The sequence below is a fragment of the Gracilinanus agilis genome, chromosome 5, assembly GCF_016433145.1.
Source record: "Gracilinanus agilis isolate LMUSP501 chromosome 5, AgileGrace, whole genome shotgun sequence".
Lineage (NCBI taxonomy): Eukaryota > Metazoa > Chordata > Mammalia > Didelphimorphia > Didelphidae > Gracilinanus > Gracilinanus agilis.
Window position 1 is genome coordinate 40,792,854 of NC_058134.1, and position 16,408 is coordinate 40,809,261.

Below are 16,408 nucleotides of genomic sequence, written 5' to 3' on the forward strand. Positions count from 1 at the left end.
ATATATATATATATATATATATATTATATACACACACACACATATATATATATACACACACATATATATGTATGTATGTATAAATATAGTCAAAACTATGGGGGGAAAAGAACATAATATTAAGAAAAATGGGAAAACAAACAAAATGGAGTAAATTTATATTCCATAAAGAAGCACATGGGGCCAACAGGGAAGAATAACAACACACTGAAAGGGTAAAGAGGTTGGAGAGAGGAAATATTTCATACTTAAGTGCATTGAAATCAATTTAAAGAGGGAACAACAATCAGATGCATTGGAGCAGAGAATTGATTCGTACCCTATAGAGAAGTAGAAGGGTAACAAAAGGACAAAAAGGGAAGGAAGCAACACTAGGAAGGGAGAGGGCGGGGGGGGTGTAGTTTAAAAAGACCCTAAAGAAGAATAAGAGGGGAATGAGAAGGGGGAGGGGAAAGGGAAATACAATAAGGGAGGAGATCAGTTGAACTGATTAAAAACAAAACACTGGTATAGAAGGAAATAGTGAAAGAAGAAAGGACAGGACAAGGAGAGAGAATCAAAATGTATAGGAATACACAGTTGATAATTATAACTCTGAATGTGAATGGGATGAACTCGCCCATAAAACGGAAGCAAATAGCAGAGTGGATTAGAAACAAAAATCCTACCATATGTTGTCTACAAGAAACACACATGAGACAGGCAGACTTATATAGAGTAAAAATGAAAGGATGGAGCAAAATCTATTGGGCTTCAACTGAGAAAAAGAAGGAAGGAGTTGCAATCATGATTTCTGACAGAGCCAAAGTAAAAATAGATCTGGTTAAAAGAGATAGGGAAGGCAATTACATCCTAATAAAGGCAGTATAGACAATGAAGAAAATCTCAGTATTCAACATGTATGCACCAAACAGTATAGCTTCCAAATTTCTAAAGGAGAAGCTAGTGGAGCTCAAGGATGAAATAGATAGCAAAACTATACTAGTGGGTGACCTCAACTTTCCCCTATCAGATCTAGATAAATCAAACCAAAAAATAAATAAGAAAGAGATAAAGAGAGGGGAATGAAATCCTAGAAAAATTAGAATTAATAGATATATGGAGAAAAATAAATAGGGACAAAAAGAAATACACCTTCTTTTCAGTAGCACATAGAACATTCACAAAGATAGACCATGTAATAGGGCATAGAAATACGGCAAACAAATACAAAAAAGCAGAAATTATAAATGCAACCTTATCGGATCATAATGCAATAAAAATAGTAAGAATACATGGAGTGGCAAACCAAAAACTAATTGGAAATTAAATAATATGACTCTCCAATCATGGTCCTATCATATAGCATACATATGGCCTTGAGAAGTTCACTTCATCTCTCTTAAACTGAGAGGCATTTTCCTTTCCTGAACAAATAAGGAAGTTATAACAGATGTACACTGAGTTTCCCTCCAAGCTTTAAAATTATGATCTTCTGTAATGCTTCCAGTGCCTTGAATTATAGGATAATGAGCTCCAAGTGCAGTGATTTTTATTTTTCTCAAAGAATCTGGATCTCCTGCAATACAAACACCTGCCAAGAGCAGAAAATAATTGCTTGGGTAGGTTTGAGCTTAGAGGTGGTTGTCTCCCTTCTCCTGGGTAGTCTAATCAGTTGGCTTTTCTGACTTCATCTCCAATTTTGTTTAGGACCATGATACATAAGATAGTATCCCATTATTTCCTCTTCCTGTTCCTCTATCACATGCAGAGTCATTAAGAGTTGCTCCAGCCCTGAATGCAAGGTCTCCTATAACTCTCTCCTTGTTCAGTTGTCACTGAAGACATTAGCTAATTAAAAAATATATAAGCATACACACATATCTAAATGCATATATCTATACATACACACTTCCATCTACAGGTTCTAGGTTTCTTATCTCTTCTAGAGAACAAAGGATGTGATTTTAGAGGAATCAGTCAGGAGAAATGGGATTGAGTCCCATCAGTTACTTCACTGCATAGGAGGCAGCATAGAGCACAGGAGACTGAACTAGTGGACCACTAAACTTCTTTCCATCTTTAGGCTTCTGTTCTATGATTTTTATCGAAAAAAAAAATAAACCCAGAATACTCAAGTACCACCATTCAAAAAAGGCAAATAAACTAATCCCCTACTCCCCAACTTCATATATTCCAAGAGTGAATTCCTAAGTCATTTCCTTGGAGAAATGCATTTGTCCATAGAGACAATGCTATTCCTGGTGATTAAATTCCCAGGTTTATCCCAAAATACAGTCTAAATCCAGTTTCATCCATGTTGTACCTAAAGAACAGTGCCAGTCCTGCTATAGTGCCTAACTAAGTGAAACAAATGTAATGATATTTGTATAGGAAAAAAAGTCTTCATAAGTAGATAGAAGAGGAGTTAAGTGGCTCCTCGGATGGAGTGATGGACCTAGAGTCAGGAAGGCTCATCTTCCTGAATTCAAATCTGGACTCAAGACACTAGCCATGTGACTCTGGGTAAATCACTTAACCTTGTTTGCCTCAGTTTCCTTATCTATAAAAATGAGTTGGAGAAGGAAATAGCAAACCACTTCATTACTCCCATTATCTTTGCCAAGAAAACCCCAAAGGGTCACGAAGAGTCAGATAGACATGACTGAAAACTGACTAAATAACAACAAACAACAACAAATGGATAGGTGGAGCATTTTAAAATGTTTGCTATGTGCCAGGTATTGTGCTAAGTTCTGGGAATACAAATGAATGAATATACAAAGTATTTATTATGTGCTTCCTATGTGCAAAGCACTAGCCCAAACACTGTGAATCCTGGATCTTAATGTTGAACCCCATGAGTGATTGAACATCTGGGAAACTTTGACGATGAAGCCCTGGCAGATCTAGGTATCTGGTCCGTTCAGTTATGAATCCCTACTCTACAGGGCAGATCTCCAAAGCTTGGGATGTGTATATGTGTAACATGTATTCATATCCATATCCATTAGAGTTGGAAATTCAGGGGAAGTTGGGAAGGAGAAGTGAAGGAATTGCAAATAGGATGGAAAGGCTGAGGACTGAGGGCTGAAGGTGATAAGGGACAAGACTGAGCCGAACTAGGAAAGTTTGGCTGCCTATTTTTCTCTTCTTGCTCCTTCTGGAAAAGGAGATCCACTAGGGTGGAAGATTGGGTTTACCTTCTGACCTCTTACCTTCTACTCTTTCCTTTTCCTCTTTGTTGCTGATGGGATACAGGGGGAAGGGAGAGAAGAAGAAGTAATAGCAGAGATCCCACTGTGTCTTTCCTTCCTCCCTCTTATCTTCTCTCTTCCCTTTATTGTTGCAAAATACTGGTAACTAGCTGTACTTTTACTGGGGAGGAAGAAGTGAGACAGCTGGATGGCATTCCCCACCTTTCTCTCCCTCCTTCATTTTGTCTTCACATGCCTGCCCTCTCTCCTCCCCAAGCCTTCTTTCCCTCCAAGGATTCTGGGCACTGAGATGATGGAACTGCTAGGGGAGTGATGCTTCAGAGGAGGATATGTCAGGGGTTGGCAGGGTCCATAACAAAGAGGTGAGTGGAAGGCTTAGGTAAGGGATGAGAAAGCATTATCTAGGGACAGCCCCGAGGAGAGTTCCTGAGACATCTGGGGTAACTCTTTTTTGGATAGATATATTTGTCAGACATAATGATGATAATAATACTAGTAACATATGCAGTTTTAAAGACTACAAAATCATTTGCTATTTGAGCTCCACAATAACATGGAAGAAGTAGGCAGTATAAGCATTATTTTTTCCCTTTCTTTTTAAAAATTGCCTTTTGTCTTGTTTTTGTTTTTTATTAAATTTTCTTTTTTTTCAATTACATGTAGAAACAATTTTGGATAATTGTTTTCTGACACTTTGGGCCTGAGATTCTCTCCTTCCCCTCTCCTGGAGGAGGCAAATAGTCTAATAAAGATTATACCGAATATAGGTGTTGTTATTCCCATTTTACAGAAGGGAAAAGTGAGACTCAGTGAGATAAGGTGGTGATCGTATGACAAGTTGTGGTCTGCCTGACATTGAAGCCTGTATTTCCCTTAGATGACAGCAAGAAGGGGATTAAAGTATCTGAAGGTTGTTCATGAGCAGAAGACCTCTGGAATCTAAAAATGACCCAAATCTGTTTTAAAATCTTGTCAACAACTCCTCCAAAGCATCCTCTGACCTTCCTGGGTAATTATTTCCAGGGGCCCCCGGTACGTAGAATTGCATCTTTGGCAGATGTCAATGCATCCTGCCTCCATCACAAACAGCCTTTGTGCCCATAAATCACAGACTGTGCCTAATGACACACCTGGTGCTCATTAACACTGCATTAATAGAGAGGTTAGAAAAGTGCCAGGTTCTCTAGCCTCTAGGATCAAAGGAATGGAGATGGAGAGCTGGAAGGGACGTTGGGGCTTGTGGGTCCAATCCTCAGTGTAGTATCTGTTTCCCACCTTGCTCGTGCACACACAGAGTGAAAAGTCATTACTCTCTCTTTTAAACCCTTTAAATGATACTGAGTGTTGATTCTAATACAGCAGAGTGGTAAGGGCCAGACAGTTGGGGTTAAGTGACTTGCCCAGGGTTACATAGCCAGGTCAAATTTGAACCCAGGTCCTCTTGATTCTGGGCCTGGTGCTCTATCCACTGTGCTACTTCGCTGCCCCAGTCATTACTCTTAAGGGACAATCTAGTGCCAATGTGTGCCTGGCACTTACAGACTTCACACCCTGACCCCAGCCTGTCTTTCTAGCCTGATTCTGCATTTCTCTGGCAACATGGCAAAGCAGAGAGACTGCTGGATGTTAAACACAAATTGAGCACAACTCCTTCCACCTTGTATTAAGCATCAGCTCACTAAGGAAAGGACATTTTTGCTATATATATTCCTCAGCCCAGTGGCTCCTCCACCAGAAGACTTTGTGTGATAACATCTGCTCAGAGCCATCTTCTCTAATCAGCCAGTGCTTGAAACATCCCCTCCTAATCTCCTTTAGCCTGAAGCCTTCCCACATCTCCCGGCCCCTTTGAGGTTTAAGAACATACAGTATAGAACATCTAAATCCCATGTAAACTCATCTAGGCAGCTCAGTGGATAAAGCATGGTCTAGAGTCAGGAAGATCCGAGTTCAAAGCCAGTTTCAGGTGCTCACTAGCTGTGTGGCCCGAGGCAAGCCACTTTCCCTATTTGCCTCAGTTTCCTCAGATATCAGATGATCTCTAGAAAGAAACGACAAATTGCTCCAGTATCTTTGCCATGAAAACCTCAAATGGTGCGCGAAGAGTCAGACAACAATAAAAACTCACTTTGCCGAATCACTGCCTGTGTGGACAAGGCTCCCTGGCTGGCAAACTCAAGAAACCCAAGACGTTTCCTACTCTGGGGTCTTGTTCCCGTGTCATCCACATGGACACAGAGTCAGTAAGACTCAGCTTGTAGTCTTGTCCCAGACACTAGTTAGAAGTCACTGAATATCTCTAGATTGCAGTTTCCTTTTCTCTAAAATGCCTCGAAGATTGGATTCAATGATGTTTAAGGTCCCTTTTAGCACGAAATCTATGATTTGACTCAATATTATGGTTGTCAAACTGGCCTTTTAACTATTTCTCCTGCACAGAAATTTATCTGTCATCTCTGTGCCTCTGAATTGGCTGCCCCCCCCCAATCCCCATGCTTGAATTTCATTCTTTCTTCATTTCTATCTCTTTGAATCCTTAGCTTCTTGCAAGCCTTAGTGAAATGCCACCCAAATCTTTTCCTGATCTCCTTCAGCAGCTCATGCCTCATACTACCCCTCCCCATTACCTTGCATCTCTATTGTATATACTGGCCAGACATCTACATAAGAAAGTCATCATCCTGCCCCATGTGAATTATAACCTCTGGGAGATCTGTTCCAGGTTTGTCTTTGTCTCCTCAGTACCTAGGACAGCGCCTGGCACAAAGTAGGTATTTCAAAAATGGTTGGTGATTGTATGATGGATTGATCTGGCCACAAATGTTACAGAGAAAGATGGAAAAAAAGGGAAGTTCACTCTAATTTCCCACCCTCACCCCAGGCCCTGCCAATGCTCACCCCAGGACTTTATAGCTGTGAAATCCAATGCTGCAATGAATGTTACCAATGGGATAGATTAAATGTTACTAATTCATTAAGCACAATATCCACACCCATTTTTTAAATTTTAAACCCTTAACTTCTATGTATTGACTTATAGGTGGAAGATTGGTAAGGGTAGGCAATGGGGGTCAAGTGACTTGCCCAGGGTCACACAGCTGGGAAGTGGCTGAGGCTGGATTTGAACCTAGGACCTCCTGTCTCTAGGCCTGGCTCTCAATCCACTGAACTACCCAGCTGCCCCTACACCCATTTTTAAATTTAAAATTGGGGAAAAATAAAATTAAAATTGGACAAGAATCTAGAAACATACTCAATGAACAATGGACCTGCAGCTTTGATGGATCCCATGAATCAAAGCAAATAGGAAAGTAAGCTTACTGTAAACTGGATTTGGCATCCGCCCATGATGTAATCTAAGAAGGAATGCATCTTGTGGATCTGAAAAGAAGGAATTGGAAGAATCCTGATTAGTAACAGTAAAGTCTGCCTTGTAATTGATTTAAGAGCTGAACTTGGGATAGTCACTAAAAGGAAAAAGTGAAGAAGTAATAGAACCATTGTAGGAAGAAATCTGTTATTTTCATTTTGTAAGTGGCAAGATGGGAAGAGAGAAATGCAAAGGACTTAAAATAGTTACTTTTCTTCTATTTTGGCCAATTGCAAAAGGCTGCTTTTTATGTAATGGAAAGAGTATTGGGTTCCAACCCAGAAGGTAAGACCTCACATCTTCCCTGAGATCCAGCCCTGTTGGACAGCTCCACCTACACATTCCTCTCTTGGCACCTTAAACTCAGCATATCCCAAACTGAAATCATGATCTTTGCCCCAGCCCTGTCTTCCTCCCAGCCTACAAGGATGTAGGCTGAATCCTGAGGGTTCAAGATTGGTATTTTATTACTGGAACCAAGAGGCAAGACGGCATGGTGAATAGAGAGATAACCTTAAAGCCAAAAAGACCCACATTCTGCTTCAGACATAGACTGACTGTAAGACCCTGAGCAAGTCAAACTCAGTGCTCTGGGTAACTCTCTAAGACTTTAAGTTGCAGAGAAGGTACCAATATTCATTGGCAGAGGGACTTTCTTCTTTCGGAAAATGGGGTCACTGAATAGATATATGTGTATTGACTTAGAAAAACCACATATTGAAAAATACCTGTGCTCTGATTCATCTGTCTGTCTGTCTAGCTATCTGCCATATTTTCTAATTATATATATATATATATATATATATGTACATATATATATATATATGTCTGATATGGACTATCCTTGGGAGTGCATTTCTTCCCAACACCAATGAAATCACAGATCCAGTTCCTACCTTAAATTGGCATCATATTTTTAAGTTCAAAGGAGCATGTTATTTTTGTTTTCTTTCTTTCTACACACAGGTAGGAAGGAAAGGATCATTTCTTTCTTTACAGAAAAAGAAACAGAAATATAGATAGGATAAGTGACCTCACCATAGTCACATGGCTAACATTTGCTTAAAATGTCTGAATAGTGACTACCGATAGAAAACAAGGCAAAATTGGGAAAAATATTAATTATGAGCACACAGGGATTACCCTCCTTAAATAAGCAACTCCTTCTGGGTACTTTATCTTCCTTTTTGGCTTGCAACTTATCTTTCTTGTCCCTCTTTATTATTCTTCTATTTTATTTTCAGCACATTCTGATTAAGATGTAGACAGAAGAATCAAGATGATCCCAGGAAAGAAGGATCAGAAGCCTCCAGTTTCTCTGCCTTCTGTTCTTTCATATTAACATGTCTTGGTCTTAGATTCAGGACACTAAAATTTGAATCTCAACTCTGCCATTGAATAGTTGTGTGACCCTGGTATTAGCACTTCCCATTTCTGGGCCTCAATTTCCTCATTTGTAAAATGTGAAAAAGAACTTTTGTACTTCATGTGCCACAGGGTTGCTGCAAAGAATTTTGAAACCAGAAAGAAATTGTTGGATTTTATTTTGGCTACAGCTTCCTCCCACCCTCTTGACAACCTTCTTTGAGACCAAAAGGGAGGAAAAAATGTTTGTCATCCTACCTTGCACAAGTTCAGAATAACCATGCCCGAGTTCTTGTAATTTTTCTTCTTGGCTTTGTACTTTGGATTTATGCACTCCCACTGTACCTGCAACAAGATCAGTCACAGCATGAGAGCCACCCACACAAGGAAGAAATCGAGCCATCAAGAGCAAACCCGTGTGCTCCAAGATTGATACAAATGTCAACAAAAACCTCAAGTCAATACCAAGGTGACAGGGTGGGCAGTCCAAGAAACAAATTTTGGGGCCAGGAAGATGTAGTCTGGGTGAGTTCAGGTCACAGCTGTAGAGGCAGATACATTAATAGCAAGGGAACGTGGTCCTGGCCTTAGTCTTCTGGTATTTAATGGGATAGAAAAGGAATTAAAAGATAAGAAATATTGAGGAGTCCAGACTGAAGGCTCCAAGGAGTTATTGACCCATCAGAATGAATGTATAGCATTTATCCAAGTAACTAACTGTGCTCTGGTCTATTCGCATTAGAACTGAATGGAGTTTTTCTAGATGAGAACAGATACAAAGCCCTCTACAAACTGACTCCTTCCTAACTTTCTAGCCTTCTAACATCTTATTCCCCAACCATGGACTCTGCAGTCCAGTGACACAGACCTCTTGTTCCTCACCCAATTCACCCATTTCCCAGTTCTTGGCATTTTTACTGGCTGTTCCCCTTGTCTATAATTCTTTTATACCTTATATATGCCTTTTGGCTTCCTTCAAGTACCAGCTGCAATCCTACCCTCTATAAGAAGCTGTTACCAATTTCCCTTAATGGTAGTGTCTTCTCTCTGTTGATTATCTCCAATTTGGTCTGTTTGCATGTGGTCTGCCCCAGTAGACTTTGAGCTCCTTGAGAGTAGGGATTGTCTTCTGCCTTTTATTTTTCTTTTTTGGATCCCTAGAGCTTAGCACACTAGCTCATAGTAATTGGTTAATTAATGCTTATCAACAAGAAAGGAAAGAAAGAAAAAAAACACTGTCAGGCACTGGACTAAGTACAAATATATTCTCATTTGAACCTCACAACAACTCTGGGGTAGATGGAATCATCCCCATTTTCTAATTGTGGAAACTGAGGCAGTCAAATAGCTAGTAAGTGTCTGGGATCAGAAAGATGGTACTAGAAAATTGGAGGAGTGTGTAAGATATAATCTAGGAGGATATTATATGAAGGCATCTGCTCTCAAATGCTTTCACTCTATAGGTACCTTGGCTGGAAATAATTACTTTTTAGTGAATCAATCTACCACCCACCATTATTTATTGAAGACATTATTATGTATATCCAAAATAAAAGTCCCACATATTATGTCTGTCATCCACTGGTCACTACTCAATACTCTACCAAGAACAAATGAGAAGAATGCTGCTGCTTTTGATGAGACTCTAATACCATGATTCATTCTAAGTTATAACCAGCCTTTTTGTGCCTCAATCTCTTCATCTGTAAAATGGGGAAAATAATAGTACCTACTTCTTATGGTCATTGTGAGGATAAAACGAGATGATATTTGTAAAGTGCTTTGCTATTCTTAAGCCACTACCTAACAACAAAAATAAATTAATAAATAGAGGGACAACAGTAGATTTTATTGTCTTAAGACCTAGGCTTGGATCCTACCTCTGTGCCTTTTTTTAGTTATGTGAATCATCAGGTCAAATTCTCTGAATCTCAGTTTCTCCATCTGTAAAATGTGGAGTAAAAATACTTGTATAACCAATCCTACAGGTTTTTTTCCTTTATAAAGTTCCATTGAGATAACATGTAAAATGTCTTATAGCTATTAACTTCCATTTAAATGTGGATCGTTATCATTGTTATCATAAATAAATAAATTATAAGTGGAAAAAGAAGCGGCATGTGGTCCATACTGGTTCTAGGAACAAACTGGTTCAGGAGTCATGAGATAATTGACAATTCTCTCTTAATGAATGGTACGAATTGGAAGACACTGAGATATGGTGGAAAACACACTGGCTCTGGAGTCAGAAGACCTGGGTTCAAATTTTGCCATGGAAGCTTGTGACTTGTGTGAATCTGGGCACATTTCTTATCCTTTTCCTTATCCATAAAATGGGCACGTTGGACCTAAAGGGCTTGCAGCCACAGGTCTAAGATCCTCTGATGACTGTGAACAGAGATACCTCTCTGAAAGTCATCTATTTCCTCCCCTGAGCTTGGCCTGGCTTTTTTTGAGTACTCTGTTTGCTGGTAATGAGAATTCTAGCCTCATTTCTAAACAATGACATAAGACAACTCCCAACGAAATGTAGGTCAGCCAGATTGACTCCAGGAAAAATTCAAAACCAACATTGTAAAAACTCACCACAGGGGGACTCTCAGCCCCAACAATAGGAACGACATAGAGGGAATGTGGTCTGTTATGGGTCTGTTATGGGAAGAGGTGGGGGAAGAAGAAGAGGGGAGAGCAAATGACACGGAGGAAGGCTTGGCTGCCTGTGGAGTTTTCTTGCCAGATGACTAGCGCAGTGCAATTAGATATTTCATTTACTCAGGAAACCTGTATTAAGCACCTACTCTGTGCCTGATGCTGTCCTTAGTAAAGGCATTTCAAAATTCCTTCCCTGTAATCCTTTGATTCCTTATCATGGTGTGGGGGCAGCCCTGAGTTCCAGAAGGCTACCAAAGCCCTCTCAGCGGCCAAGAACAGCTTAGAGACTCAGAAACAGAGGCAGAAGCTAGCTAAATTCAGGATGGCTCATCCTCAGGCTGGCCACTCCGCAAAGTCACGGAGGCTCTGAGGTCTGTCCCAGGGGAGGGAGAATCAGAGCTGAGTCTTGAAGGAGGTGAGGGAAAATCAGAGGTGGAGATGAGAAGGAAGAGAGTTCCAGATAGAGGGGGCAAGCAGGAGGGAGCCAAGGGAACAGGAGAAGGGGTGTTGCGTACAAGGAACAGCAACAATAATAATGAGCCAACATTGACATAGCAATTACTATGTCATGATAGAATGTCATGATAGAATGCCAGGACTAGAGTCAGGGAAACTCATCTTCATGAGTTCAAATCTGGCCTCAGACACTTCTCCCTGTATGACCCTGGGCAAGTCACTTAACCCTCTTGGCCTCAGTTTCCTCATCTGTTAAATGAGCTAAAGAAGGAACTGGCAAACCATTCCTGTATCTCTGCCAAGAAAATTCCAAATGGGGTCACAAAGAGTCAGACACTATTAAACAACAACTGATTATGGGTCAGAAACTATACTAAGTGCTTTGAACCTCACAACAACCCTGAGAGGGAGGTGCCATTATTACCCTCATTTTACAAATGAGAAAACTGAGACAAACAGGGGTTAAGTAATAAGAGAAATAACTAACGTTTACATAGTACTTTACTGTGAGCCAGGCACTAAATGATTATCCTTGCAGCATATAATATATGCATAGAATGCTGTATAAGTTTTGATTCTCACAGCAATCCTGGGAGATATCCTCATTTTACAGATGAGGAAATGTGGGCAGAGTTTCAGTGAATTGTTCAGGTTCACACAGCTAGAAAATGTCTGAGGCTAGATTTGAACTTTGGTCTTCCTGACTTTGGACCCAGCCCCGAGCTGCCCCAACAACAAGAAGGCCAATATAACTGGATTTTAGTGTGCATGAAGGAGAATCAAGTGTAAGACTGGAAAGGTAGAAAGCTTCCAGTTTGTGAAGAGCTTTAAAGGCTAACTAGAAGGCTTCATATCAGATTCTGAAGGTAATAGGGAGCCACTATAAATTAGTGAGTAGGGGAGGGAGGTGGGTTAGACCCTTACTTTAGAAATTATCAATTTGGCACTCGAGTGGTTAATGGACTGTGGTGGGGAGAGACTTGAGATGGAGATTAATTAGAAAATTGTATGATAATTTGGGTAAGAGGCAAGGAAGCTCTGAAATGGGGAAGCAGCTCTTTGAGTGCAGAGAAGGGGACATGCAGGAAATATACTGCGAAGGCAGTAATAACTAGACTTGAAAAAAATGTATGTGGGGTGCCAGTGAGGCATCCAGGATGACACTAAGATTGCAATCTTGGGCGCCCCCAACAATAATAGGGAAACTCCTGGTAACACTGATGTCATACTTATCCTCTTTCCATTGATTTCAGTGTCATCTACGACTTTTACAGTCATAGGGAACAAAAAACCTGGGTTCTTCTCTTCCAAATTTCAGAGTTGGAAGGAGCCTCACGGCCCATTTGGCAACCACAGTGTATCCATTTAACAAAAGTTAAAATTAAGCCAACAAGAAACAAGAGTTGAGATCAGGAAATGCCTTCCACTCAAAGATCCAGCTGGTCTGCAATAAGGGCAGATATTGTAATTTCCTTCCAGTCCAGAGAGCTCTTCAGGCTTTCTTCTCATTTACCTTTTGATTATAGTTCTTTAATAAAGGACTTTGGATGGCTGGAACTTGATCAGAGAGTTTCCCAAACCACTCCAGAGCAAATCTGCCTGTCTGAATTCCAAGAATATCACACCCCCTGAGGAATGGTCCACATCTCACAACCAACATTCAAGCACTTCTTCTTCAATCTTCTTCTAAAGATATAATGAAAACAAATGTCTCGGGGATTACACAGTAATTGGAAAGGACAACTCCTCAAATTAGGCATGCCAACCTTTTAGTGTATTTCATAATTGCCATCACTCTCCATTTCCTTGGACTAGGTAGGACTGAAGTTATTAATGAGTTAATGATTCCAGTTTCTATTAAAAGATTATGATGATTGGGCATGAAGTGAGATGATCTTTGTTTAAGACCGAATGGCTGGCTTCAGATAAATTACAAGGGCAATAATATAGTTTTAACAGGAGCTTCTCAAGCCTTGGGTGGTATTGGTAGGGGGGGAGTCAGTCATCAAAGAACTTTTCACTTTCGAATTTTCCAATATTCTGAAAATCTCAATGTAGTATTATGTCGTATAATGAAGAGTTTTTGAATCTAAAGACCAGCTCTGACATTAACTAGTTAATAGGAACAAATGAGTGCTATGCAAACCTTATATAAATGCTAGTCACTTAAAAGTTTTTTTCATTATTATCTGTGAAACACAAGTCATTTGACTTTGTTATGTCTCATTTTTCTCATCTGTAAAATAGTGACATAATCAGTTATTGTTAATTAAATTTTTTTTTAAAACCCTTACCGTAGATACTGTGTATTGGTTCCAAGGCAGAAGAGTGGTAAGGGCTAGGCAATAGGAGTGAAGTGACTTGCCCAGGGTCACACAGCTAGGAAGGGTCCAAGTTCAGATTTGAACCCAAGACCTCCCATCTCTGGGCCTGGCTCTTAATCCACTGAGCCACCTAGCTGTCCCCTGAATTAAGTTCTTTCTTTGTAAATGTTAACACACTCTAAAAGAGCGAGCTACAACCATTGTCTACAAACTTACTTTTTTTATGACCATAAGAACAAAGATGAATTATAGGATAATAATCATCGTTATTTTTCAGTCTTCTGAGATGGGCAGGCAATGGATAGTTTGAGATCTTTATCTTTGGAAAGAACTCACAAAATGATGAAATCCGAGATCTTATAGATTTGAATAATAGTAATACTAAAATTTTGATGATATTAATCATGATATAATAAGGATGATCAGTGAAGTTCATGGTCCTCTGTGCTGGGGTACACCCGTAGGGAAAGGGAAAGTCACCTGCTGGAGGATATTTGTCAACAGTGTCTCTTGACTGATCTGATTTTCTCTTGGACTTCTAGTAAGGGGCTACCCAGAGAGGTAGGTCCCAGAGTTTGCTTCCTTCTGTACAGAGTTAAATCCAGGAATATGCTACAGCCAGTTCACACCAGTCTGTGAGAGCCAGTTGTTAAATATTCAGGATGAGCATTTATACCTTTGAGATCAACAAATACTACAAATTAGGGCTACATTTTTTGCTTTGTTGATTGTTTGGTCCTAAGGACATGGTAGAGAAAATGTTAATACAAATTAAACATAAAAGTATATTCTGTGTAAATTTTTGTTGGTTGTTTTTTGGGGGGAAGGGGTTGGAGAAGTTGGGGTTGTTTTTATTGTTGCTTTCTGGAGAGTAGATTGTTAAACATTAACAGCACAGCTCTGGTTAAAGTGTATGTGTCCAATTCCCTGGGAAGTATACCAGGCTAGCAGATCAGGTAGTCTGTCTGATTATTCCTGCTACAATAACAACAACAACATTATATCCTAATACTTTATCCATCAATTATATAGTCCATAAAACATGAAATAACTAGAATATCAGAGGGAGCTTGGTATGGAGGAATTGGAGTCCAGGGATCTGCATTCAAATTTCACCTCTGACCTTTACTAATTGTGTGACCTTGGACAAGTAACTTCACTTCTTCTGAATATGGTTTGCTCATCTGTAAAATGAGGCAGGTAGGTCTTAAAATTTCAGTCAATAAAATAATATAAAGCTATTACCCTGAAAATAACATTGCTTATTAATGGGACCATTCAAGTCTCTAACAAAGAATGGGTCTTTCACCATCTTCTTCCTTATGCAAAAGACCTCTTGTGGGTCCTGTCTTTTTGCTTAATGCCTAGCCATTCCAGAAAGTAATTTGTAGCTGTGCCCAAAAAGCTATTAAAATGTGCATAACCTCTGAACTAGTGATACCACTTCTGGGTCAATACCTCAAAAAATCAACGATAAAGGAAAGGGACCTACATGTACAAAAGAAAAAATCATAGTAGTTCTTTTTGTGAAAGCAAATAATTAGATACTGATGTGGTGCCAATCAGTTGAGGAATGGCTAAATAAGTTATGGTGTGTAACTTATTGTTATATAAATATCTGGTATATATAAGTGCTATTGTATAAAAAAAGAAGAAAAGATGGTTTCAAAGAAATTGTAGGAAGATTTGAATGGGTTGATTCAGAATCAGGTGAATTGAATCAAGAGAACCTTTTATATAATAATACTATATTACATATATATTATATAAGTTATATATATATATAATAAAAACCATTTATATAATAATAATAGTATAAAAAACAACTTTGAATGACTCAGGGATTTTGATCACTGCAATGACCAACCATAATCCCAGATGATTTATGAGAAAGCATGCTACCCACATCAACTAAGAGTACAGATTGAGGCATATATATTTAAGTACATGAACAAGGGCATAGGCTTTTTTGGTTGACTATACATGTCTGTAACAAGTTTTATTTTCCTTTCTTTTTCATTGGGATGGGAGAGATATAGGAGGGAGATAAAGCAGATTTTTGTTGATTAAAAATAAAATTTAATTAAAAAATGGTCAGATGGTAGTGTTTTTAAAAGTTCACCAAAAAACAGTCCATAACATCTTCCAGAGTATTTCCTTATTTTTCTGATTTTGTTGCTGATAATACATGGAGAAGAATTGATCTGAAGCTTCAAATTCTGTTGGAATTAGAACTGAGGAATCTGAATCAAGGATTTACCTGCCAACCTCAGAATCACCAGCTCTGGGCATACCAGATTCCTCATATATAAAAGTATTAGGTCTCTATCTTCCACCTTTGATTACTTTATTTTCCCTGTCTCAGCCCCAAGTTGGCTTAAACACAAAGTATAGATGAATTAGTGGTAGAGTGGATAGGACACTCCACGTGATTCATCTTCATGAGTTCATCAAACCTGACCTCAGACATCTACTTGCTTCAACCCTGGGCTTAAACCTGCCTCAGTTGCCTCATCTGTCAAATGACATGGAGAAGGAAATGGCAAACCACTTTACTCTCCTTGCCAAGAAAACTCCAAATGTGGTCATGAAGAGTCAGATGTTACTGAAAAACTACAGAACAAAAACAGTGGGGAAAACCGTGATCTTGTGGAGTTAGATGATATAGATTCAGGTTTCAACACTTCTACTCATTTGTTATGACAATAGCAGCTAGGTAGCAAAGTGGATAGAGTGCTGGGTCTGGAATCAAGAAGCCCTGAATTTAAATGTGACCTCAGGCACTTATTAGTTTTGCAACCTTAATCTTTCCTCAGTTACTCAACTTTAAGTTGGAAAAAATAGTAGCCCCTACCTTGGTTGTTGTGAAGATCAAATAAGATAATTTTAAGTGCTCAGCACAGTGCCTGCCCTATAATTAGTGCTTAATAAATGATGTATCCTTTTTTACTTTTTTCTTTCCTTCCACCCTCCATTCCTTCCTTCCTCCCTCCCTCCCTTCCTTCCTTCCTTCCTTCCTTCCTTCCTTCCTTCCTTCCTTCCTT

General features: G+C 39.4%; 1 protein-coding gene across 1 annotated transcript in view; it reads right to left on the bottom strand.

The window, feature by feature from the left end:
• Window positions 1-16,408, bottom strand: part of CPNE4 (copine 4) — a 350,799-nt gene that overhangs the window by 37,171 nt on the left and 297,220 nt on the right. The window contains exons 8-9 of the mRNA XM_044678896.1: window positions 8,191-8,277; window positions 6,519-6,578 (exon numbers count right to left, since the gene is read on the bottom strand). Coding sequence (XP_044534831.1) covers window positions 6,519-6,578; window positions 8,191-8,277 — 147 coding nt within the window. The remainder of the gene's footprint in view (window positions 1-6,518; window positions 6,579-8,190; window positions 8,278-16,408) is intronic.